The sequence below is a fragment of the Telmatherina bonti genome (genome assembly GCF_933228915.1).
Source record: "Telmatherina bonti genome assembly, chromosome: 20".
Lineage (NCBI taxonomy): Eukaryota > Metazoa > Chordata > Actinopteri > Atheriniformes > Telmatherinidae > Telmatherina > Telmatherina bonti.
The window spans coordinates 8751099-8778128 of NC_136618.1; the positions used below are offsets into that span (position 1 = coordinate 8751099).

Sequence of the window (27030 nt, forward strand, 5' to 3'; positions counted from 1 at the left end):
TCTGAAAATAGGTTCTTAGGAGTCGTCCTTGATGATAAACTGAGTTGGAAACCTCACACTGATTATCTGTGTGGAAAAATAGCTGGAAGTGTTGGTCTTCTATCAAAATGTAGATATAGCTAAAATCCAAAATATTACTTACCTTGTACAGTGTTTTGGTATTACCAGATTTTAATTATTGTGTGGAAGTCTGGGGGACCACTTTTAAGACTACTCTGTAAAGATTAGTTATTCTACCAAAAAGAGCCAAAAGGGTTATCAATCATGCAGGATATATAAATCATACCAATAATTTATTTTTGAAAGTATGTTGCCTTAAACTCTGCGACTTAGTTCAGTTTAAAATAGCACAATTTATGTTTAAAGTTCAAAGTAAGATGCCATATAATATCAAAAGATGTTTAAAGACAGAGTTGCTGTGTACAACCTGAGAGGTAAAGCCATGTTACAGAAGCCATATGTACGCACCGCCATAAAAAGCAGATGTATATCCATTTATGGAGTAAACTTGTGGAATGGACTAAGTGATGATTTCAAATCATGAATTAATATTTTACATTTCTAAAAACAAAAAAAAGATAAGGAATTATTATTGGATAAATATATATATAAAAAACAATTCATCATTTAATCTGTTGTTTTAATTTTGTCTTTTGACTGATGATTCAGTCTGTAAAGGTTTGCTCTATAATTGTGTTCAACAAAAGACTGTAAATTAGGAGTAGTATCTAAATAAGCATTGGGCCTCCTACTGCTCCTTCTCAAATAACACTGTTATACAAATGTGAATTTTTGTTCTTGTACTGTATATGTGTTTGAGATGAATAAAAAAAAAAAAAAACATATCTCACAGCTGCTTCAGGTGGGAGGAGAAGGGTAGCAACTCAGTTTCTTTATGGTGAACCTGTCAGCGAGGAGGTTTACTTCAGTTAGTTACCATGGAAACAGATAAGACTTGTTCGCTTTCTGCAACAGAAACCAAGAGTTTTCTTCAACTCAGGGTGAACATACTTATTGTTTCAACATAACCTGCCAGGTATGCTGCCCAGCAAGCAGACCCTGATCACATGACCTCAGGGATCTGTTTGCCACATATGGCTGTAAAAGTTCACTGATATAATGTGGAGCCTGAAGCAGCATTGTGCACGTTAACACCAGCACTTTGTAGTGTCCTCTGTAGTGGGTTGGCAGCCAGTGTAGCTGAGCTAATACAGGTACATAAGGATGTTAAAGTACTAGTTAGGAGCCATGCAGCAGCGTTCTGAACAACTTGAAGACGTTCCAGAGATTTCTTCTTGAGGCAAGTGAAAATAGAGGTACAGTAGTTCAGCTGTGAGCATATAAAAGCACGTATGATCTAGGGCTGCAACGATTACTCGGGTAACTCGACTACAAAAATTGATCGAGGCAAATTATCTGCCTCGAGGCTCCGTTTAATTAATATGACGTGGCGATATATTTTAATTTTTGCATCATTGCGGCATTCTCAGTCCACTGCGCTGTTCGGAAGGACTACATCACCGTTTCAGTAAACATATAAAACATCTAAACATGTATAAAATATATAAAAACAGAATCTGTCGCCTACAGTATGTCTGTACAGAATGACTGTTTCACCCGGACCGATGACGGACGTTTCAAACAGCAGTTTGCTTTCTGTCTGAAGATTCTCGTTGCTTTGGTCTCTAATGGCAGAGAATGAAGAAGAGGGGAGGAAAAGCCCGAAAAAGTCGCAAGTGTGGAACCATTTCACACTGAAAAGGGCAGAAAACGTAGTGCAGTGTGTGTGCTGTATAGCAGGTTGTCAATGCTGCAGCACCTGGAACCCCCCCGTCCCCACTTCACCGCTCCAGGCGGAGATTCAGCTTTCCGGTTTACATCAACAACAGCAGCGGCTGTTAAATGTACAGTGTTATAACCTGTGATATTCGTCAGCAGTGACGAGGCATGGCGAGGTGTCGGCTGCTAACGCACGTTAACAGTCTTGTAATCCATCCCTCATCTGTCTCTCCCGCACACACGCAGCGTCAAAGCGCAAACACGTCGGTACATTTTAAAATATGATACTTTTAGAACATTTTAAAAGTGTCATATTTTAAAACATTTTCTTCATGCATTAGGTAGTAACAACACATGCAACAGCTTCACAAATATACATTTATAGATTTACTTTGGTTGAGTTTCTGGTAGTAGTATCGAGTACCCAATTCCAAAAGTACTCGATAGCTGCAGCTCTAGTCTGATCATTTCCAGCTGTAAATGTGACACAATAGTCCTTATCTTAGCAAAATTGTTCCCACTTTGTTTATTAATTGGCTTCTGTTTATAGAACAACACTGGTAAACATGAGTAAACATTACAAGCAAACAGAACACTTGGGGGGCATTTAGACGTCTATTGGAAAATGTTTTGTCCAGTATTAATCTGAGCTGTTTGCAGTGTTTTCTAGTCTTTAGATGAAGTCCATTTCTCCCATTTCCTGATAAAGGAGGTTCATTTGGTCCTCAAGCTGAAAGTCAACTTTTCCACAGCAAGGATTTCTTTAACTTTATCCATCCACTGATTAAGGGTTGGGGGATCCGCCTCATGCCAGTTACTTGTGACAGTTGTTTTAACAAGTCCATAATAGTATTTTATATAAATATCAGTCCTTTTCCAAAGCATTGTCTTCCAGTACAATAAAATACACTCATACCTTTATTAGGGATCTAGAAACCCAAATTCATGCCTACAGTTCTACACACATCTTCCCAAAAGGCTGTAAGTTTTGGACATAGCCAGAAGATATGGGAGTAATTGGCGTTGGGGTTTCTGCACTGCCTCCAGCATTGTTCCTGTGACTGGGATGGTTTGCCTTTACTGTGGGTGGAATGAAGGTAAGGATAAGGTTCTTCCAACCAAATATCCTCCACCTCTTCCAACTTGTGAATGAGTGCTGTGCTCTCCACACAGAACACCAAACTTCCTGTGATTTATTTCTGCTTAGTTCGTTCTCCCATTTTGTTTTGATACGGCCTGAGTTATTCCTCCTTTGGATCCAGAAACCCTGGTAGATTTTAGAGATCATTTTGTTTTTATTTTTATAAACTTCAGTCAAGACATCCATCACTGCATTACCCTCCTCAGACTGTATTGTTGTAATTTTATTGTCATGGTGATCTCATCTGCAGATATCTGAAGAAATCCTCTTTATTCAAGTCAAAATTCCTTTTATTGTTCATGGAAACTCTTAAAGAGACCCTTGTGAGTCAATGTTCACACTGCTGTGATACCATTATCCCACCATCCTTTGAATCATGAGTCACAAAGGTCCTGTTTGAAATTAGGGTCTAAAGCAGGACAGGTAAATAATTTGGTGTCTTCTTCCATGTTGTATTATTTTACCATCTTGGTCCAGACTGGGCAGGGAGAGACCACCCTCTTCTTTTGGAAGCTGGAGTGTTTTATATCTGACCCTTGGTTTCTTATCAGCCCAGATAAACCTAGATATGAGTTTATCCCAGTGTCTGAACTGTGTTTCTGGAATCATCTGGGATGGCCTGGAGAAGCTCCAGCAGTCTTGGTTAGACTTTCATTTTTATTACTTTTATTACGATTACTTTTCTCAAAATCCACGTTATGGCATGACCAGCGTCATCCATCTTGATGTAATGGTTAATTAGATAAAAGTTTATTTCTAAAGTTTAGTCCTGTACAGTGTTCCTGGTTATTAATGTGAATTCCTTTAAGCATTTTGCTTTGTATGACCATTTGTACCGGCGGTTTGATGAACACAGCAAATCAGGTGTGGCTAAGACAGCATCCATGGGGGAATTCCTCATTGTAGGGTGAAACTATCTGTTAAATGAACATTAATTTTAACATTAAATCTTCTTTAATCCCTTGTTTCTTTAGTACTTGATAGAGAAATGTCCGGTTAACACAGCCAAAGGCCTTTTCTGCATCTGAGCTCACCAGTACTGCTCTTAGTCTGGAAATCTGGTCAGTTATTTGAAGGAAACGTCTGATGTTATTCTGGATCTGCCTACCTGTTGTAAACCCTGATTTATCTTAATCAAGTCAGTCAGGAAAACTAAATCTCTTCTGGACATTATTGAGGTGAACATGATACATAATCCACATTTAGGATTGAAATCAGTCTGTAGGATTCACATTGTTTGTTCTCTTTCCTTTTTTCAGAAGGAGAGAAATCATAGCCTCCTTCCAGGAAGAGGGGATTTTAGCTTCTGCTTACACATCTGGAAACCCCAACAGCTGCATCAGGATGCTCTTCATGGACTATAGCTCTGCCTTCAATTCTATTCATCCAATACAACTGGTCAGGAAACTCAGGTCACTGGGACTAGGACCCCTGTTCTGTCTCCGGATTAAGGACCTGATTAACTCATTGGCTGCCAACTATTGTTACAGCAGATGTCTTTGGCAGCCAGTGGGTTAATAGACCTCAACATGTCAGGATTAGTCACCAGACCTCCAGCATCACTCTTAGTACTGGGGTCCCGCAGCTTCATGACACATTTATTACACAAATGTGTAAAAAGTGTTTATTAAATCAGTTTTGATACGATAGAAAAGATGTTTAAAAATAGGTATAGAGAAGCAACAACAGCTCCAGTGAACTGACCTCAGAGACTCCAGTCGGCAGTTTGGACTCTCCAGTCCATCACACAGCTTCTTCACACCTGAATCTTCCAGCCAGGTGTTAGTGAGGTGTAACTCTGTCAGATCTGAGGGGTTGGACTTCAGAGCTGAGGCAATAACTTCACAGTCAGCCTCAGAGAGTTTAATATCAGCAAGTCTGCAATATAAGAAAATGGGGTCAGTTCTACTAAAGGAGAATGTGAATTATAAACAAAAACATTTTGTGAAAATGTTTTTATTTCTGTGATTCATCTCATCTCTGTTTGACACAATAAATCTCTCCAGTTTCTCTCAGACCTGCAGACTTTTAACAGAATCTTTGTTTCTTAATCTGCAGATGAAGGAGGGAACATGGAGTTGCATCACATATTCAATTCAACTTTATTTGTATTCAATCCCCTTTCTGAGCTGCAAGAGGCAGTGGGCGACAGTGGAAAGAAAAAAACTCTTTACAGGAAGGAAAACCTCCATCAGAACCGGGTCTGGGAGGGCGGCCATCTGCCTCAACTCTGTTACATTTGATATCTCCATAAGGTTCCTGATGTTCCTCAACGCAACACAATAATTCTTTTCTGATGTTAATGCTAAAGACAGCAGTAATGCATGAACCTTGTTTGTTACTGTGACAGACTGTCAGTATCTCCAGAACTTCTATCCAACAACCTGTCATGAGTTTGTTTCTTTCTTTACTGACAAAATTCAGAAAATCAGGCAGTCGGTGCTTCCAGCCCAGGAGCAGGATACATGCCATCACTGTGTTCACTCAGAGGAGACATAAACACCATGACACACTTTCCTCCACTCAGCGCTAAAAATTACTTTCACAATTCATTCATTCATTTTCTACACCGCTTCATCCACTTCAGGGCTGCAGGAGAGCAGGAGTCTATCCCAGCAGTTAGCAGACAAGAGGCAGGTTCACCCTGGACAGGTCGCCAGTCCATCACAGGACCAACACAGAGAGACAATCATCATTCATGCTCACACTCACTGCTCAGCAGAATGTAGAGGAACCAGTTAACCCAACATGCATGTCTTTGGTCTGTGGGAGGAAGCTGAAATACCCGGAGATAAAACACACACACACACACACACACACACACACACAGAGAACATCTTCAGCAGCATTTTTCCTTCAATGCTGCTGCAGTCACTTTGTAAATCCACAGGAATGTGGAACCTCTTCATCTGGTACCAGTGTCACACGCTGAATGTAGAAGACTGAGCTGCATCATGTTGTCAAATCCTGAAGGATTCATGTGTTCATAGATTTCACTTTCAGCCTACATCAGTTATTAAGTGACAGCTGTGGTTTCGTGGTGATCTTCACTGAACTTCAGAGCTAAAAACTGGAGGTTGAAGTCCAGGAGCTGCAAACTGTCCTTTAATTATTCAGAGAAGTGTTAAAAAAGAAAGAAAATCATTTCAGTTTTGTGGGGAAAAAAAAGGAAAAAAGTCAGAATTTTTAGTAAATTTTGCATCGAAAGAAAGAAAAAAAAGAAGAAAAAGTTATTTTTATTAAACTCTATTTCATTTAAGTTAAAGGAGTTCTCTTTATATTTACGTTTTTGTTGTGCTCTGAACATTTCAGAATTTCTGACAAATGAATGATGAAGTGAGAAAAACTGCTGATCTACTCTGACTGATAAAGTTCATGAACACATTAACTCACCGAAACTTCCTGCAGTTCCTCACAGCTGGGATCAGTCTCCGTCGTCCTCCTGCTGTTGTGTTGTACTTCATCAGGTCCAACTCATCCAGAACCTCCTCTGACATCTGCAGCATGTAGGCCAGAGCTGAGCAGTGGTAACCTGAGAGTTTCTTCTCTGACTTCAGGAGCTCTTGGATCTCCTGATAAACTGAGAGGTCGTTCATCTCCATCAGACAGTGGAAGATGTTGATGCTTCTGTCAGGACTGATGTTATCAGTGTTCATCTTCTTCAGGTTTTCAGTGACTCTCTTGATAGTTTCTGGACTGTTCTCTGTCTGACCCAACAGACCTGCTAAGAGTCTCTGGTTGGACTGCAGAGAGAGGCCATGAAGGAAGCGAGTAAACAGATCCAGGTGGCCATTTTTACTTTGAAAGGATGCTGTCAAAACCTTCTGTAAGAAGTCGTCTAGAGATGACTTTTTGTATTCTGAACCCAGGAAGTTCTTCAGCGCCTCTGTCTTCTTGTTGATGTGACAGTGCATCATGTAGACTGCAGCCAGAAACTCCTGAACACTCAGATGAACGAAGCAGTAAACTGCTTTCTGGAAGATCACACACTCTCTTCTGAAGATCTCAGTACAAACTCCTGAGAACACCGAGGCCTCTGTGACATCAAGACCACACTGCTCCAGGTCTTCTTGGTAGAACATGATGTTTCCTTTCTCCAGATGTTCAAACGCCAGCCTCCCCAGCTTCAGAAGAACTTCCCTGTCAGCCTCCGTCAGCTCCTGTGGACTCGTCTCATGTCCCTCATGGTACTTGTTCTTCTTCCTCTTTGTCTGGACCATCAGGAAGTGTGAGTACATGTCCGTCATGGTCTTGGGCAGCTCTCCTCTCTGCTCTGTGGTCAACATGTCCTCCAGAACTGTAGCAGTGATCCAGCAGAAGACTGGGATTCCACACATGATGTGGAGGCTCCTGGATGTCTTCATGTGGGAGATGATTCTGCTGGACATCTCTTCATCACTGAACCTCCTCCTGAAGTACTCCTCCTTCTGGACATCAGTGAAGCCTCGTACCTCTGTTACCCTGTCAACACATGTAGGAGGGATCTGATTGGCTGCTGCAGGTCTGGAAGTGATCCAGATGAGAGCCGAGGGCAGCAGATTCCCCTTGATGAGGTTTGTCAGCAGCACGTTGACTGAGGACTTCTGTGTGACATCAGAAACAAGCTCAGTGTTGTTGAAGTCCAGTGAAAGTCTGCTTTCATCCAGACCATCAAAGATGAAGAGAAGTTTCCAGACAGCCAGCTGCTCTGCTGGGATCTTCTGGAATGTTGGATGGAAAACATGGAGCAGCTGGAGAAGACTGTACTGATCCTCTCTGATCAAGTTCAGCTCCCTGAATGAAAGCAGAACCACCACACTGACATCTTGGTTCTCCAAGCCCTCTGCCCAGTCCAGAGTGAACTTCTGCACCGAGAAGGTTTTTCCAACACCAGCGACGCCGCTGGTCAGAACCACTCTGATTGGTCCATGTTGGTCAGGTAAGGCTTTAAAGATGTCCTGGCATCTGATTGGAGTGTCATGGAGGGTGTTGATCTTGGAAGCTGTCTCCAGCTGCATCACCTCATGTTGGGTATTAACCTCTTCACTCTGTCCCTCTGTGATGAAGAGCTCAGTGTAGATCCTGTTGAGGAGGGTTCTACTTCCTGTTTCATCAGTTCCTTCAGTCACATGTTCACATCTCCTCCTCAGACTGATCTTATGTTCATCTAAAACCTCCTGCAGACCAACATCTGCTGGAAACAAGAACAAAGAGACAAAAAGGAAAGAAATAAGATTCATCATAATTTTTTTTTTTTTTTTATCTTTATTTTCTCTGCAGGATGTTTTTGTTTACTTTAACATCACAGTAAATTCCTCAGGAAACATGAAAACAAGTAAAAACAGAGAAACTGAAGTCAAACCACGGAGATGAAGTTAAATGTTCCAGAAATCCTGAGAACTGAACAGACTTGTAAAATCAGGATTTATTGGTTGAGATTCCAGCATTTCAATCAGCATCAATATCATCACGTTGCTGATCTGAGGTCAGTTTTTGGTTCGTTTTGTCTAATTTTTGAACATTTTTTACCAAAATCATTCTGACTGTAAACCTGTTTGCCTTCCAGTGATGAGCTGGATCAGCTGATGCAGAAACCTGCAGCAGGTCCATCAGAACCACAATGACTTTATTTCTTCTTTCTCAACCACATATCCTGAATCCAGCTGTTACTATCATCTGTAGAAACATGTTGGTACCAACTTTATATGAAATAAACACAGCTGCACAGCTCAGCTTCAGCTTGTTTTAAACTAGACAAACAGAAATAATCCTGCAGTTAAATACTGAGACAGAAAACATCTGATTCACCTGAGAAGATGCAAACTGAGACAGTTGGTGGTAAAACACGGACCTGTACTGGACAAACAGGCTACATGCTGCTCTCTTTCACACACACACACACACACACACACACACACACACACACACACACACACATCGATACAGCACACCAACATTCCCAGCAAGAAGGTCGCTGGTTCGAGCCTCGGCTGGGGGGAGGTTTGAACAGTGGCCTCTCTGTGTGGAGTCTTTCTGTGGCCCAAGCTTTCATCTTTAGTTGTCTTGATGACTGGAACAGGGTCTTTACAGGTCCACCTAAAACCTCTATTAGACACCTGTAGACACCTCCAGTCCTCACTAAGATCAAGAAACTGGACCACATCAGTCCAGTTCTGAGGTCTTTACACTCGCTACCTGTCCATCAGAGCAGGGATCCCCAATCCTGGTCCTCGAGGACCGGTGTCCTGCAGGTTTTCCAAGTGTTCCTTCTGGAACACACCTGACTCAGACTCAGAGAAGCTTTGCACGTGTCTGCTAAATACACACTGGTTTGAATCAGGTGCGTTGCAGCAGGGACACTTGGAAAACCTGCAGGACAGCGGTCCTCGAGGACCAGGATTGGGGATCCCTGCATCAGAGGACAGACTTTAAAGTTCTGTTGCTGGTCTATAAAGCTCTGAATGGTTCAGAACCAAAGTACACCAGAGACCTGTTGACCCAGTATGAACCTACCAGACCCCTCAGGTCATCTGGATCTGGTCTTTCAGTCAGTAATTTATATTTATATCTTTCTATAAATTAGTCCAGTCACTTTTTGAAAAGTTTTTCTAGAATTTTGTAGAATTCAGGCAGTAATGACACGGGTCTGTAATGTGTGAACTGGTGTTTGTTTCCAGATGTGTACAGAGGTAGGACCTCGACTGTTTTCATTTTGTCTGGAACTGGGTTGAAAAGACAAGTTCCAGATGTATGTTAGTGGTTTTAAAATCTCCTCAATGGCTCTTCTCACAGCAGTCATATGGATGTTATCACAGTCAGTCGATGATTTGTCTTTACATTCAGCTGCAGTATTTATAATTTCTCTCTCGTCCACTTCTGTGAGGAACATTGAATTCAGATCCACTCTGTTAGACTATCAGATTGTTCCTCGTTGCACATGAAGAAACCTGCTGATCAAAGAGTGAATCATGGCAACAAACCAGGACAAGAAAAGGAAAAATGGTTTTGTTTTTTTCCAAAGCAGAAGTTTAAGTCCTTGTTCCAGACAAGACATTTTATTTGGTGGCCACAGCAGCAACATGTTGCTTGTGTTGTGCAGTTTGTCAGAGTGACTGACAGAACTGGAGCAGAAATAAAAAAGGTCAAACCTCAAGGTGGAGACAAAGACTTGCCTCCCACCATCAGAGTGTGTCTGCATCTGCATCTGTCTGTGGCAGAGACTCCAGACCAACCCGGTAAAGCACGGTTCCATATTTTATGACATGATGTGAAAACTATTTTATACACATGGAGAAAAAACAGCAGGCTGATGTGCTGTGTCCTTCAGCTCTTCCACAGTCGGGGGCAGTAGGTGGTGAGGATGAGGAGGTCCCAGATGAGGAAGATGTTGCCGAGCATCCGGCTGTCCCCAGCACCAGCACATCAGGTGCACATGGTGCATCTGGAGGTGGTTCGGTTCTGACCGAAGGGGGGGCAGGAAAGAGAGGAAACCAATCCTCTGCAACATGTTATGTTATTTAGATCTCCACACACCCCGACCATCTTGCAGACTTTAGTGAGATAAAAGTCTTCCGCCTGAAGCATCTAATGACCGCTACGACACTTCAGGGTGCCGACGGCACGCTCCCTGACTGAGTGTGAACAGCGTTGTAGATGATGTCCTCTGAACTCTGTGGGTTTAAGATTTCTATACTTTCAGCTGAAAGATGTTTCTGGAGCAGTTAAGGCTCACTACAAGGCGCTGTACAGATAACATTGCTGGTCTGAATGTTTATGACAACGTGGATCTATAAGTGATGTTTTGTGTGAAGTGAAATGAAATGTGTAGGAGGAGTATTATGCAGTCTGGCTGCCATTCACCACCTGCATCGTCTATTTTCCCGTCTCCAAACTGTCCGTACGCATGGCTCAGAGTTTACCTGCAGGTCTCACATTTTCCCGTCTTGTTTTTATAAATCACAACTTCTGCGTGAGGAGTGGCGTATGCTGCTTTCAGGCTCCGCTTTGTGCGTACACAACGGTTATTATGAGACTCCTGCTCTGTTTTTTCTCCAAAGTGTTGGATCAGGACTTCAGCTGTTGTGGTTCCAGGATGAAGAAACCCAGCAGGTCAAACTGACTGTCTGACACTTAGTAAACAGCCTGCATGGTGGTCTTCTCACAGTGTTACACTTATAGGACAAGGACGTGTTTGGAGGATGAAGGCTGATTCTAGCTGCTCTGATTGACCCTGAAAGCTGATTGGTTCATGAAAACAGAGACAGCTGGAGCATCACAAACCATCAAATATGAAAGATAAATGTATGAATTTGGATTTTCCTTCAAGAGAGAACACAGGACACGTCTTCCAGAAAAAGTCAAACAGATTGACTGAAATGATCTTTATAAAGATGTGAAACATTCATCAACATGTCTGAGTTAAAACAAGATGTGAACAGAATATCTGACCTGCTACAGTTCTGATCTGACCAGCTGTCTGCAGTCCAGTTCTGGTTCTGGATCTTTTCCCACACTGTGGACAGGAGAAACCTCCTGAGGAAGCAGACTGGTCCCAGTATGAGCTGATGCAGCATCTGCAGAACCAGTGTCCACAGCTGGTAGAGACTGGATCCTTCAGGACGTCCCGACACAAAGGACAGCAGGACAGCTGCTCCTCCTCACAGACACCTCTCCTCTTCCTCCTGTAGAGACATTTCTTCATCACTAAAATGATTTTCTGACTGTTGATGAAAATATCAGGATGTGTGGACACTGTCCAGAAGCTGGGACGTCTCAGAGGACAGTAAAAGAGTTTCCAGGTGTCTGTTTGGATCCAACATTCAGTCTGTGATCAAACTGATGGATCCTTTGATTTCAGCTGCTTCACAAACAAACAAGTTTTTGTTTCTTCTGACTGATTAAACACCGAGAACCTGTTTCAGAAAAGACGTTTCACAAACTCAGAACTTTCTGACTGAGTTGTTGGTTTCAGGCAGGAGGTAACAACTAGTTACACTCAGGAGTCGATGAAAAGTCTCCATCAGTCCAACACAGATAAGTAGCTGGACAGAACGTTTCTTTTGTTCCTCATGGTAACTTATCAAAAGGCTGCCGGAGCAAAAAGTACACTGCTCAAAAAAATAAAGGGAATTCTAAAGTAACACGTTGTAGACCTGAATGAATGAAATATTTTTATTAAATATTTTGTTCTTTCCATAGTTGAATGTGCTGACAACGAAATCACACAAAAATTATAAATGAAAATCAAATGTATCAACCCATGGAGGTCTGGATTTGGAGTTATACTAAATGAAAGTGGAAAAACACGCTACAGGCTGATCCAACTTTGATGTAATGTCCTTTAAACAAGTCAAAATGAGGCTCAGTAGTGTGTGTGGCCTCCGCGTGCCTGTATGACCTCCCTACAACGCCTGGGCATGCTCCTGATGAGGTGGCGGATCTTCTCCTGAGGGATCTCCTCCCAGACCTGGACTAAAGCATCTGCCAACTCCTGGACAGTCTGTGGTGCAACTTGGCGTTGGTGGATGGAGCGAGACATGATGTCCCAGATGTGCTCAGCTGGATTCAGGTCTGGGGAACGGGCCGGCCAGTCCATAACATCAATGCCTTCGTGTTGCAGGAACTGCTGACACACTCCAGCCACATGAGGTCTAGCATTGTCTTGCATTAGGAGGAACCCAGGGCCAACCGCAACAGCATATGGTCCCACAAGGGGTCTGAGGATCTCATCTTGGTACCTAACGGCAGTCAGGCTACCTCTGGCAAGCACATGGAGGGCTGTGCGGCCCGCCAAAGAAATGCCACCCCCACCTTTACTGACCCACTGCCAAACCGGTCTTACTGGAGGATGTTGCAGGCACCAGAACGTTCTCCACGGCGTCTCAGTGTGAACCTGCTTTCATCTCTGAAGAGCACAGGGCACCAGTTTCTGGAGCCAATCTTGGTGTTCTCTGGCAAATGCCAAACGTCCTGCACGGTGTTGGACTGTAAGCACAACCCCCACCTGTAGATGTCGGGTCCTCATACCACCCTCATAGAGTCTGTTTCTGACTGTTTGAGCAGACACATGCACATTTGTGGCCTGCTGGAGCTCATTTTGCAGGACTCTGACAGTGCTCCTCCTGTAACTTCTTGCACAAAGAAGTAGGTAGCGGTCCTGCTGCTGGGTTGTTGCCCTCCCACGGCCTCCTCCACGTCTCCTGTTCAGTTTCACAGAAGTGTGGTTGACTTGGAGTTACATTGTGTTGTTGAAGTGTTCCCTTTATTTTTTGAGCAGTGTACTTTATTCGAGTTTACTACAAGTATATTTCCAGTATACTGCTTCAGTTTTAGCATAAAATAAGATGACTTTTTATCCACTATATTTTATATATTTACAGCGAAGGTTGAGTTGTGGACTCTTAGCAAAAGTTAGTATATTTGAAGTTTATTTTATTGAGTATGCTTAAAGTTTAAGTATACAACAGACCACGTACTTGTAGAAAGTATACTAACTTAATACTTCTTTGGACTAGAATGTACTAAAAGTATCAGGTATACTTAACTAAACTAAAACAAGAAGTATAAACTGGTATGATAGCAGTACGGAGCAGATATGAGTGCAAGTTACTTGTTGTATACTTGAAAGTGTACTTTTGTGAACTGAAAATGACCCTATAAGGTTTTGTAAAACCCAAATAGAAATACGACTATTAGAACATCAGTTCGAGGTTGCTTGTGGCACAAATTGATGTTCAAATGTCTTGCAATACAACATTTGCGCTTTGTTGCAGTTTGCATGAAAACAGATTTATATAAACATAAAAGAAATTTAAAAATAGTAAAAAGCCCGTTAATGGAAGTAAAAACTAACATTATTGTGTTTTGTCTTTTTTTTTTTTTTTAACCCTGATTAATCAGAAGTGATTAAAGCATATGGAGTTCCTGACAACTGTTCCATCTGCTGTCAGATGGAACATGTGGTGTGTGTCAGAAAAAAACCTGATAATAAGCAGGTTTTACAAATTTCCCTCCATGCCACCGGTAACACTGACATACTGTCGTTTGATCGGAACATTTCTAGCAGCTCAACATCTCTGCTCCATCATGTCAGTCTGTGGTCCATCTTAGATCTAACCTGCAGCTCCATAATATACTGTGGAAGGTCCAGCTCAACTTCTGATGGGTTATTAATGTGTTTTCTTTCAGCTAAACTGCGTTCCTCTCCCACCATTTGTAGGAGAACTCAACGTGATGGTCGTCCACGTTGCTGCATGTTAACTTAGTCGACGGTATTTTCTCCGCCGCCATCACCGGCACTGTGCTGGAATAAGCCTGCAGATGTCATGAAGCTGTGGAGCTGCAACACAGTAAACTGGAGGGCCAGTCAGCGTTACCATGGCAACCTACAGGCATCAAGTCTGCCATACAGATCATGTTTTATGTTTCATCCTGATGCTGAGTTCCACACTGCTGATCCTGGATCTGATAGAACAGATCAGAACATTCATTAGTCTGGTTCTGGTGGATCAGCTACTGGACTGAGGTGTTTTACTGCAGGTCATCCTCCTCTCTCTCTGCTCACCATCCTGTCCTCTCTCCACCATGAAGAAAGACCTCCACATCCCAAAATAACCAGAATGTTACTTTAAAATCTTGTTTCCACATATTGTCTCATTTCATGTGAAGAACTTTGGTCAACCTGGATGTGGTTAAATGTGTTTTATAAATAAAGTTGATCTTGACTGTGAACCTAGTTAAACATGTACAAGTGATTTAAATGTATCTATTAATTACAGCCACAGAACTTTATTATTCCCATTAAATGCAATTCATTTGATCTGCCTGAAGCAGTTGAAGCAAAAATAAAGATCTAAAATTTGCAATCAAGTGGTGGGGTCTATGTGACTGCTTTTCATTGGCCCCAAAATTCCTGGTGGCGCCCCTGACTGTGGTAGAACTGGGAGAACTCAGCAGACCTCTACGTGCCAAAACAACCATAAACAGAGAAAATCATTCAGTCTGCTTCGCTCAGATCAAAACTAGATTCAGTCAGAAAAACATTGTTTGGGTTTAATTTGCTCCAAAGTTTCTTCTGACTGTTTCCATCTTTCCTTCATCATGAGACAAACTCCCAGCTGAATCATCTTCATCACTTTCAGCTGCCATGTTGGACATTAACAGCAGATATATCTGAACTTACTGACATGATCAGCATTTATCTGCAGTTTTTCTCCTCTTTCTTGCAGCTTCCTCATTGCTGTTTGCTGTCATGATTTTTATTCCTCCGCAGATCTCCGTCCAAACAACCTGCTGCTCTTACTGAATGAAGGATCAGCTGATTGGTGGGTTTTGTCAGTTTCTTAGATTACAAAGATGTCTTGCAGACATCAAGACCTGGACGACTGAATTTTCTCCTTTAAAACTCAGACAAGACAGAGGTCGTTATCTTTGGGCCTGAAAAACTTAATTACAAAAAAATAAAAATTATCCAGTTATGTAATTAATCTGGATGGCATTACTCTGGCCTCCAGTACCACTTGAACGTCCGTTTTCCCCACAAGCTTCTAATCTGCAGCAGTGGGCAGCAGCACCCCCTTCCTCCCTGGCAAACATCCTCCTCCTGTGGACGAACATGCACTCTCTCCCTACATTTTACTGTCTGACCACTTTATTTTTACTTCCTGGATAAGTCCGGTCGCTGATGAGACAAGCTGACAGCATCTGTCCCCTGCTGACATTTTTCTGCCGGTCTGGTGGTGGTGATGTCCATCCCGTCTCCACCAGATAAAATATTTTTACATTTTACAACCTCGTCGATTAGAATTTCTACCTCATTTTCCAGAAAATTCCGCTTTTTTTCTTTTTTCCCTGCTGAACCGTCATGGAAATGAGATGGATTAATATTTATCAGGGGTTTTCACCTGACCTTTTATGGCCAACATGTGGGCGTGACAAGATGTTCCCACACGTGCGCAACATTTAGTGTAGATCCTGATTTATGAAGCGAAACAGGCGTGGGACGTGCGTGCGCACTGCTTTGTAAATCGTGAAGTTTTTTGTGCCACATTTCCTGTTTTCTGTACATATGCCACCTGTCGTCATCGTTGCTACGCACAGTTTGATAAATGAGGCCCCATGTTTCTATTATAGGCTATGTATGAATTGGCTTAAAATGATGTGCATGTAAAGTTCCATGTAACAACATTGTTGTGAAGTGGCGCTAAACAAATAAAGCTGAATTGAATTTCACTGGTTTCCACATTAATTTTGAGTTCAAGAACCAGCAGTTCTAGAGACTACAGGGAGATCATCACACACCCTGAAACATCTGTTTCACTTCTCTTACCCAAAATGTAAAGGTCCAGGTCCATCACTGAACTCTGGAGGCTTTCCTTTGGACCGGTCACTCTTCAGAGACACACAGTCGGGTTCTGGAGTCTCTGTTCTCCATATGTTGTATAAATCTCTGCAAACACAAACATGTCGTCATTAATTTCACATCAATCAGTGAGAAACTGTCTGATGAAAACCAGTGAAGAAGCTCTGAACACACAAACTGCTGCAGAGAATTATTGCAATAATACCCAAAACAAAGAAGGTTCTGGATCAAGAATCACTCCACACTCTTGACTTTTCCCTGGTCTCACCATAGATACAACACAGTGCCGAGGTTTGGGGCAAAAACTATTAAACATCGCTACAGCCACTGACCGCTGTCCTAAAAAGAGCAAAAAGGATCATTGACAACACTACCTATCAGGAACACACACTTTTTATTCTTTCTGTCAAAATCCATCAAATTTACTGACGTAGGAAATCAAACAGCTCAATGTTTAAGACTAAAATCTATTCCTAATAAATGTAGAGAAACAATTCACTATTCATGAGGGAGGTTATGATCTTAGCTGTAATATTAAATGAATACGTACACGTAGGAAAGGTTTTTGTGTTTCTGTCAGTGGGGTGAGACCGTGGAACAGATTCACAATGCAGATGAAGAAACGTCTCAGCATGAAACAGGTTCAAATGAGGGACAAAGATGCAGTTTTCAGGAGGTACAGCGATGAGGGAGGTGATGGGTTACACTAACTTTTATGAGGATCTGGTTTACTTTCTTCATTTATTCTGGTTACTTTCACTTTCCTTTTGTATGTGTAGCCGTGTACATACTGTATGTGAGGGTCTATGGTTACAAAAGGTCTAAATACGTCTGGGTATGTTGCTGAGTTTATACATGTGTACATGGATACGTGTGTTTATGTATGTATTTGTGTGTGTGTGTGTGTGTGTGTGTGTGTGTGTGTGTGTGTGTGTGTGTGTGTGTGTGTGTGTGTGTGTGTGTATGTGTATACAGATGTGTGTGTAGAAAGTAGTATATGCATGTTTATAGGTATTTTTATTTCTATGTAAAGTGTAAACAGACGTTAAAATCTAGACATATTTAAACCGGAAAGTTTATTTTTATTGTGATGCATTATTCACAGAGAGGAGGTGGAGCTAACAAGTTTTACTTCTTCTCACTGCTTTTTGAAGATGTATTTTGAGTTCAAGAACCAGCAGTTCTGGAGACTACAGGCAGATCATCACACCCTGGAACATTGTATGTCTGGGTATGTTGGTGAGTTTATACTTGTGTACATTCATATGTGTGTTTATGTGTGTATTTATGTGTGTATGTATGCATCCATCCATCCATCCATCTTCTGCCGCTTATCCGGGGTCGGGTCGCGGGGGCAGCAGCCTAAGCAGGGAAGCCCAGACTTCCCTCTCCCCAGCCACATTTGCTAACTCTGCGGGGGGGATCCCGAGGCGTTCCCAGGCCAGCCGAGAGATGTAATCCCTCCAGCGTGTCCTGGGTCTTCCCCGGGGTCTCCTCCCCGAGGGACGTGCCTGGAACACCTCACCAGGGAGGCGTCCAGGAGGCATCCTGACCAGATGCCCGAGCCACCTCAACTGGTTCCTCTCGATGCGAAGGAGCAGCGGCTCTACTCTGAGCCCCTCCCGGATGACCGAGCTCCTCACCCTATCTCTAAGGGAGAGCCCGGCCACCCTGCGGAGGAAACTCATTTCAGCCGCCTGTATACGAGATCTCGTTCTTTCGGTCACGACCCACAGCTCATGACCATAGGTGAGGGTAGGAACGTAGATCGACTGATAAATCGAGAGCTTCGCCTTCTGGCTCAGCTCCTTCTTCACCACGACAGACCGGCGCAGAGCCCGCATTACTGCAGACGCCACACCGATCCGTCTGTCGATCTCACGCTCCATCCTTCCCTCACTCGTGAACAAGACCCCGAGATATTTAAACTCCTCCACTTGAGGCAGGACCTGACTCCCGACCCGGAGAGGGCAATCCACCCTATTCCGGCTGAGGACCATGGTCTCAGATTTTGAGGTGCTGATTCTCATCCCAGCCGCTCCACACTCGGCCGCGAATCGCTCAAGCGAGAGCTGGAGATCACGACCAGACGAAGCCAACAGGACCACATCATCTGCAAAAAGCAGAGACCCAATCCTGAGGCCACCAAGTCGGATCCCCTCAACACCTCGGCTGCGCCTAGAAATTCTGTCCATATAAGTTATGAACAGAATCGGTGATAAAGGGCAGCCTTGGCGGAGTCCAACCCTCACCGGAAACGAATCCGACTTACTACCGGCAATACGAACCAAGCTCTGACACCTGTCGTACAGGGACCAGACAGCTCGTACAAGGGGATCCGGTACCCCATACTCCCGGAGTACCCCCCACAGGAGCCCCCGGGGGACACGGTCGAATGCCTTCTCCAGGTCCACAAAGCACATGTAGACTGGTTGGGCAAACTCCCATGCCCCCTCCAGGACCCCAGAGAGGGTATAGAGCTGGTCCACTGTTCCGCGACCAGGACGAAAACCACACTGCTCCTCCTCAATCCGGGATTCGACTATCCGGCGGACCCTCCTCTCCAGGACCCCTGAATAGACCTTACCAGGGAGGCTGAGGAGTGTGATTCCCCTGTAATTGGAACACACCCTCCGGTCCCCCTTCTTAAAAAGGGGGACCACCACACCAGTCTGCCAATCCAGCGGTACTGCCTCCGATGTCCACGCGATGCTGCAGAGGCGTGTCAGCCAGGACAGCCCCACAGCATCCAGAGCCTTAAGGAACTCCGGGCGGATCTCATCCACCCCCGGGGCCTTGCCGCCAAGGAGCTTTTTGACCACCTCAGCGACTTCAGCCCCAGAGATAGGAGAGTCCACCCCTGAGTCCACCAGCTCTGCTCCCTCATGGGAAGCCATGTTGGTAGGATTGAGGAGGTCTTCGAAGTATTCCCTCCACCGACCCACAACGTCCCGAGTTGAGGTCAGCAGCTCCCCATCTCCACTGTACACAGTATTGATGGAGCACTGCTTCCCCCCCCTGAGCCGCCGGATGGTGGACCAGAATCTCCTCGAAGCCGTCCGGAAGTCTTTCTCCATGGCCTCGCCGAACTCCTCCCATGCCCGAGTTTTTGCCTCGGCAACGGCCGAAGCCGCATGCCGCTTAGCCCGTCGGTACCCATCAGCTGCCTCCAGAGTCCCACAGGCCAAGAAGGCCCGATAGGACTCCTTCTTCAGCTTGACGGCATCCCTCACTGCTGGTGTCCACCAACGAGTCCTGGGATTACCGCCACGACAGGCACCAACGACCTTGCAGCCACAGCTCCGGCTGGCCGCCTCAGCAATAGAGGCACGGAACACAGCCCATTCGGACTCAATGTCCCCCGCCTCACCCGGGACATGTTCGAAGCTCTGCTGAAGGTGGGAGTTGAAGCTCGCTCTGACAGGGGACTCAGCCAGACGTTCCCAGCAGACCCTCACAACACGTTTGGGCCTGCCAGCTCTGACTGGCTTCCTCCCCCACCATCTGAGCCAACTCACCACCAGGTGGTGATCAGTTGACAGCTCCGCCCCCCTCTTCACCCGAGTGTCCAAGGCATGTGGCCGCAGGTCCGACGATACGACTACAAAATCGATCATTGAACTGCGGCCCAGGGAATCCTGATGCCAGGTGTACATATGGACACTCTTATGCTGGAACATGGTGTTCGTTATAGACAATCCATGACGAGCACAGAAGTCCAATAACAAAACACCATTTGGGTTCAGAGGGGGGGGACCATGCCTCCCAATCACTCCCCTCCAGGTCTCACTGTCATTGCCCACGTGAGCATTGAAGTCCCCCAGCAGAACAATGGAGTCCCCAGAAGGAGCACCCTCCAGCACTCCCTCCAAGGACCCCAGAAAGGGTGGGTACTCTGAACTGCTGTTCGGCGCATAAATACAGACAACAGTCAGGACTCTGACTGTATGTATGCAGTTCAAATCAAATCAAATGAAACTTGAGCTATTTCTTGAACACCTTGTCTGATGAAAACCAGTGACGAAGCTCTGAACACACAAACTGCTGCAGATGACACAGATTTTAAACCAAACAAATTAGACAATCCCTTTAAACTATGGGAGAATGGGCCGAAGATGTTTTGGGAAATAGTTGAAAATAATGTACTGATGAGTTTTCAGGAATTTAAGGATATGTACTCTTTAAATAATCAAGATTTCCACAGGTATCTCCAATTGCGGCATTATGTGGAACAAGGAAATATAATAGAAACTCCACATGTATCGCAATCATTGATAATTAAAATAATATTAGAAGCATGTAAATCTCAACTGGATCGAAAGATTATCTCCAAAATATACGGAGGATTTAAAGGCCGACACCACAGATTATATAAAAGCATATCAATCATTCAGAGCAGAAGGGCATTCACATTTGCCCCTCTTCAAGAAGAGCACTTTTCTAGTTTTTTATTTGTATTTTATTCATCAGGAAACAATGCTTACAACAAGGAGGAATTTAATACCAAGAACATGATAGTTAATTGCCTTGGCTGAATACAAACAGCGTCTCTATCTATCACTTTCCCCAACAATGTTCTTGGCAATTATTAGTGAAACAAACAACAAGGTTCTAGACTAGCTTTTAAACCACAGGTATCAAAGTCCAGTCCTGGAAGGCCGATATCCTGCAGGTTTTTGTTGTCTCCATGTTCCAATACTCCTGACTGAAGTGAAGGAATAGGCTGACAAGAAGCTGCTGAATTATTTTGATTAGAATCAGGTGTGTTGCTACAGGGAAACAACAAAAACCTGCAAGATACCGGCCCTTGAGGACTGGAGTTTGACACCCCTGATTTAGATCGTACCTCATCATCCCAAAACTAAATGGAGTCGACCAAGGAAAGAAAAGGACTCCAGGTTGCGGAAAAGGTCAGACTGTTGCCCAATACTGTGTTTCACTTTCTTGAAGTAAAAACATTTGGTCCTTCAGTCAGGAGAAAGGTCAAGGAGGTTTATTGTCTTTCTAATGTAATAAGATGTGTCTGTGAGCAATGAGGGAAGCAAAAACAATGACAATTCTTTCCCTATTGGTGAAACAGTCAAGGTCTTTAGGTGTACCAAATATGGAAACAGCAGAGCTGGGAGTCAACATCTAGTGTGTTCCCATAACAACAAGAGATGGTGATCATATAGAACCATGGCTGCTTTGAAAACATTATTAACCCTTTAACATCTGATCCGTTTCCTGAGCTGCAAAATGACACTTGTCATTCCACTTCTACGTATGAAGACATATTTTTAGTCATAAAAGACACATTTTCATTTATTGGTTTTCAGATTAATTTGACATATACTTATTTTTACAATTTTTTGTTATTTATCAAGTTATTTTACAATGTTCTTTCCACACATAGCCTCATTTCATGGAAAGAACTTTGGTGAACTTGGATGTGTTTAAATGTGCTTTTCACTGGTTTCCACTTTAATGTTGAGTTCAAGAACCAGCAGTTCTAGAGACTACAGGGAGATCATCACACACCCTGAAACATCTGTTTCATTTCTCTTACTGAAAGTGTGAAGGTCCAGGTCTATCACTGAACTCTGGAGGATCATCTTTGGACCAGTCACTCTTCAGAGACACACAGTCGGGTTCTGGAGTCTCTGTTCTCCATCTGTGGTTCTGACCTCTGCAAACACAAACATGTTGTCATTAATTTCACATAAAGTGTGTTTTGTTTGTCTGGTAAATGTCTGATCCTGCTGGATATTTGTTGTAAAACAGACGTGGTTCATCTTGAAGTGATTCTACACATTACAGCAGATTCTTCATTCAGTGAGCAGATGCAGAGATTACCCTCAGAATATCTATTCTATTCTATTGTCATTTAGCAGACACTTTTCTCCAGAGTGACTTAAATCTGAAGTGAGAACAACACAAGCATGAAATCAGACAGCAGGAGACATCAGAGACCAGTGTTAGTCAGACTGCTGGGAGTCCAGTTGGACACAGTGCTGCCATGTAGTGACAGAAGCTGTGTCATTTTTGTTGTTTGTTTCCTTCCCTCCCTGCAATAGTCGCTTTGTTAAAATACAGGAAACAATATTTCACACAATATCATCAAACTGCACATTGTTGCTGTTCATGGAGCTGAAATATCTTCATCATCATCATCATCACAGCGTGTCGGACTGATCAGTGAATTACCGGACTGCCGCCACAACGCTGCACCTGCAGTTTCTCATACATCTATGTCAGGCGGAAGAAGAAGTAGTTATGAGGAATCGTCCCGAACCTCCCGATCGATTCCACTCATCAGGATTGTGTGCAGACTCATCAGGTCCGTTTTTATAACATTTTCACTTCTTCACCTTTAAATGAGTTTTCATAAGAAGCTGGCGTGTTCAGCCTCCATCTACAGTGGAAACGGCAGAACTACAAAGTGTCTCTAAATGTCTCAAACTGGTGGCTTATAGATTAGTCGCTGCTATTAGATGATTGATTTACTATTTATGAGCAGATGAGCCGTGGGATGGTTCTGGTCCACAGGCAGCCAGCTGAACAGCCCTGCTCCACATGCTCCACCATCCTCCACAATGTGTACAGACAAGCGTACATGCAAGTAAACACACTCTCAGCAGCAGATGCATGTGGTGTGTGTCAGAAAAAAACCTGATAATAAGCAGGTTTTACAAATTTCCCTCCATGCCAGCGGTAACACTGACATACTGTCGTTTGATCGGAACATTTCTAGCAGCTCAACATCTCTGCTCCATCATGTCAGTCTGTGGTCCATCTTAGATCTAACCTGCAGCTCCATAATATACTGTGGAAGGTCCAGCTCAACTTCTGATGGGTTATTAATGTGTTTTCTTTCAGCTAAACTGCGTTCCTCTCCCACCATTTGTAGGAGAACTCAACGTGATGGTCGTCCACGTTGCTGCATGTTAACTTAGTCGACGGTATTTTCTCCGCCGCCGTCACCGGCACTGTGCTGGAATAAGCCTGCAGATGTCATGAAGCTGTGGAGCTGCAACACAGTAAACTGGAGGGCCAGTCAGCGTTACCATGGCAACCTACAGGCATCAAGTCTGCCATACAGATCATGTTTTATGCTGAGTTCCACACTGCTGATCCTGGATCTGATAGAACAGATCAGAACATTCATTAGTCTGGTTCTGGTGGATCAGCTACTGGACTGAGGTGTTTTACTGCAGGTCATCCTCCTCTCTCTCTGCTCACCATCCTGTCCTCTCTCCACCATGAAGAAAGACCTCCACATCCCAAAATAACCAGAATGTTACTTTAAAATCTTGTTTCCACATATTGTCTCATTTCATGTGAAGAACGTTGGTCAACTTGGATGTGTTTAAATGTGTTTTATAAATAAAGTTGATCTTGACTGTGAACCTGTGCTGACCTGGTTAAAAGGGACTTTTCACTGGTTTTACTGGTTTACATTAATGTTGAGTTCAAGAACCAGAAATTCTAGAGACTACAGGGAGATCATCACACACCCTGAAACGTCTGTTTCACTTCTCTTACTGTGAGTATGAAGGTCCAGGTCCATCACTGAAGTTTGGAGGTCTTCCTTTGGACCGGTCACTCTTCAGAGACACACAGTCGGGTTCTGGAGTCTCTGTTCTCCATCTGTGGTTCTGACCTCTGCAAACACAAACATGTTGTCATTAATTTCACATCAATCAGTGAGAAATTGTCTGATGAAAACCAGTGAAGAAGCTCTGAACACACAAACTGCTGCAGAGAATCAGAAGCTTTCATGTTTGGATCAGTCTTTTTCAGAGGACCAGGATCAGTCAGGTTCCAGGCTATTTCTGAGAGCCTGGAGCCTGTTATCTAAGCTGGACTTAATTCCAGTCTGGATCCAGTCCAGCGATGCAGATCTTCTGGTCTTGTCTGGAACTTGGCTGAATAAAGAATCTCTGACATGGTCCTTTGCTGTCAGCTCCGCCTCTTTTACATCAACTAAAACACATTTTACAACCTGGACAACTGAGCAGCTTTCAATACGCTCATTTCCAGCTCCAGCATCCAGTTGCCATGGCAACAGACTCCGCTAAGGCACCAACCCCTTCATGAGCAGTCCACTTACTTTGTATGTGATGGTTCTGGTCCAGTCCTGCAGTCTGGAGGTCTGGATGGGTCCATCACAGCCAGACATCTGGATCCTGCAGACTCTGCTCCGTCCTCGTCTTCCTCGTCTTCCTGAGAGGTAAAGCAGAAACACTCAGAACTAAAGAATGAAAACAAACATGTCTGTTCAGGTCTGAGACCCAAACAGAAACCAGTTTCTGACCTCCTGCTTTTCCTTCTGCTTCTTCTGGCTTCCTGTCAGAAATCAGACGTCAGATTGACTTTGTGATGACAGAAACATCTGGATCAGCTGATGTTTTCCAGCTGAGTTTCTGCTGCAGTGAAATCCTCCAACATGAACAAAGTCAGGAGGAAAAAAGCCAAACAGTCATTTAACACAACTTGAAGCTGGAATCAAAGGATCTCCAGAATCCAAAAGATTTCAATGAAATTAACTTTGAACAAGTTCAGAAACTGAAAACATGAACTCCGAACTTCAACTGGGGCGGCTGTAGCTCAGGAGGAAGAGCAGTTGTAATTCAACTGGTAAGTTGGGGGATCGATTCCAGGCTTCCCCTGAAATGCCGAAGTGTCCTAGGGCAAGACACTGAACCCCAAAACTGCCCCCCGATGTGCCTATTGGGGTATGAGTGTGTTGTATGAGTGTGTGTGAATGGGTGAATGTGACAAGTAGTATAAAGCGCTTTGAGTGGTCTGTATGACTAGAAAAGCGCTGTACAAGTCCATTTACCATTTAACAATTCATTTTAAACTTGTCAGAACTTTGAACAAGTTCATGAGAAACATGAAGCTTCACAATACGAAGAGATATTTTTTATAAAAACCAAACAACAAAATGATGACTGCTTCGGGTGGCTGAGGAGAGAAGCAGCTGCTGAGTCAGTGTGGAAGTTGCTGAGTCACTGGTCCACTGACTGAATATTTAACTTCATTAAAACAGGAGCATGCGGCTTGAAGTATTGGTGGATAGAATACCTTTTTAGTTTCATGCAGTTTCAATCCCACTGCAGAAAAACACATGTAGGCAGCTGCAAATGAAGTATTATCTTTTAGTAAGGTAATGTAGACCTTTTGAACTAGACCATGATTTTATATTTCTCAACCTATTTCACACTCGATCCAATTAAACCCATCGGCTGTTTCTACATCTAGTGGTGGAAACCTAACAAATGCCGCCAATAATATCACTGGAATTATGATTTGAAGACTTCTTGTCTTTCTAAAAAGTTCTCTGTCATCAGGAAAGTTTCCACTTCCAAAAGCATATGAAAAAAGTCATTTTATTACAGTACAAAGTACAAATCTGGTGTCAATGGCTGGAGAATTATTGACAGCAGGACGGATCCATTAAACGACACATGAACATGGAAATATTGACACGTTGGAGTTCCTAAACATCCTCCTTCGTAAATCATGGTGTTTTAATTCAGCTTCTAAATGTCTGGAATCGCGTTGCGGACAAAAGATCCGATCCTTCAGGTGAGAGGAGACAGTTAGAAACTCAGTTTCTTTAGCCTGAACCTGCCTGAACATTGAAGTTTAATCCACCAGAAAGCACAAAAACAGGCCAAAATGTGTCTTTATTTCATTTCCCAGAGAAAATCACACAGTTATGTTAAAGTTTCACCGTGAAATGAGACTTTTCTGCTGCGTCACACCTGAGAAACAGAAAGTCGCGCAGACTAACCAGTCAGGTTAATAAAAGCTGTTTGTATTGACGGAGAATCGAAGTTTAGCTTTTCTTCCTGTCCACTCCTGAGAGGAAACACACTCACACACTCTGAGGGGAAAGAACAATGTTGTTCACACACTCACCTTTAAGCAGAACTCAGGTGTTCTCTAGTTGCTGTCGTCTCAAAATGAAGCTGAACTACTTTTCACTTTCTTCTCTCCTCCCACCTGAGATCAGAGTCCACTCCTGAAGTAAAAAGTAATAATTAAACAAGGAAAACATGGATAAAATAACAGTAAAATAAATGAGAATAAAATAAGACATATCATATCAAATAAAAGAAGAAGAGTAAATGACTTCCATTAAATGAATTCATCAGAAACATCTCATTCAAAGCCTGGGTTTAAAAACATCAACAGTTTCAGACGCCTTCAGGTCCTCTGGCAGACTGGTCCACAAATGTGGAGCATAAAAACTAAAAGAAGACTCACCTTGAGTCTTTGTGAAGATGTTTGCTGTTTGTAAAAGTCACCTATTAGAGGACCTGAGGGCTCTGGAGGCTCACAGTCATTAAGAATGTCTAAAAGTAAGAAGGACCAAGACTGTTAAGAGTCTTCTAAACCAGTAAAAGAACCTTCAAATGGAGCCTGAAGTGAACTGGAAACCAGTGCAGAGACTTCAGGATGGGTGATGTGGGCTCTCTTTCTGGTCCCCGTCAGCAGACGTGCTGCAGAGTTCTGCAGCAACTGCAGCCGTGCTGAAGTTTTCATTGGGAGAACAGAAAGAAGAGCATTGCAATGATCCATCCTGCAGGTGATGAAAGCATGGATCAGAGTCTGCATCGGCTTGAGAGAGAAACGCTCCAACTCTGGCCATGTTTTCCAGCTGCTAGAAACAAGTCTGAGTGACGTTCTTGATGTGGGTGTGAAAGCTGAGATGAGAGTCAAACATGACTCTGAACCAGGGGCGTAGACTTCATTTTAAAAGTGAAGGGGACAAATTGTT

At 43.5% G+C, this 27030-nt stretch overlaps 1 protein-coding gene across 3 annotated transcripts in view; it reads right to left on the bottom strand.

Annotated features, from left to right (window-relative positions):
* Positions 1–24460, bottom strand: part of LOC306770758 (NACHT, LRR and PYD domains-containing protein 12-like) — a 190626-nt gene extending 166166 nt beyond the window's left edge. The window contains exons 1-7 of one of the 3 annotated variants that reach the window (XM_079259683.1): positions 24352–24460; positions 23784–23903; positions 21808–21927; positions 16227–16346; positions 11348–11580; positions 6314–8090; positions 4625–4798 (exon numbers count right to left, since the gene is read on the bottom strand). In XM_079259683.1, coding sequence (XP_079115809.1) covers positions 4625–4798; positions 6314–8090; positions 11348–11580; positions 16227–16346; positions 21808–21927; positions 23784–23903; positions 24352–24407 — 2600 coding nt within the window. In that variant the 5' untranslated portion in view covers positions 24408–24460. The remainder of the gene's footprint in view (positions 1–4624; positions 4799–6313; positions 8091–11347; positions 11581–16226; positions 16347–21807; positions 21928–23783; positions 23904–24351) is intronic. The other 2 variants (XM_079259684.1, XM_079259682.1) reach the window with 2 other exon arrangements.
* Between the last annotated feature and the right edge of the window lie 2570 nt (positions 24461–27030).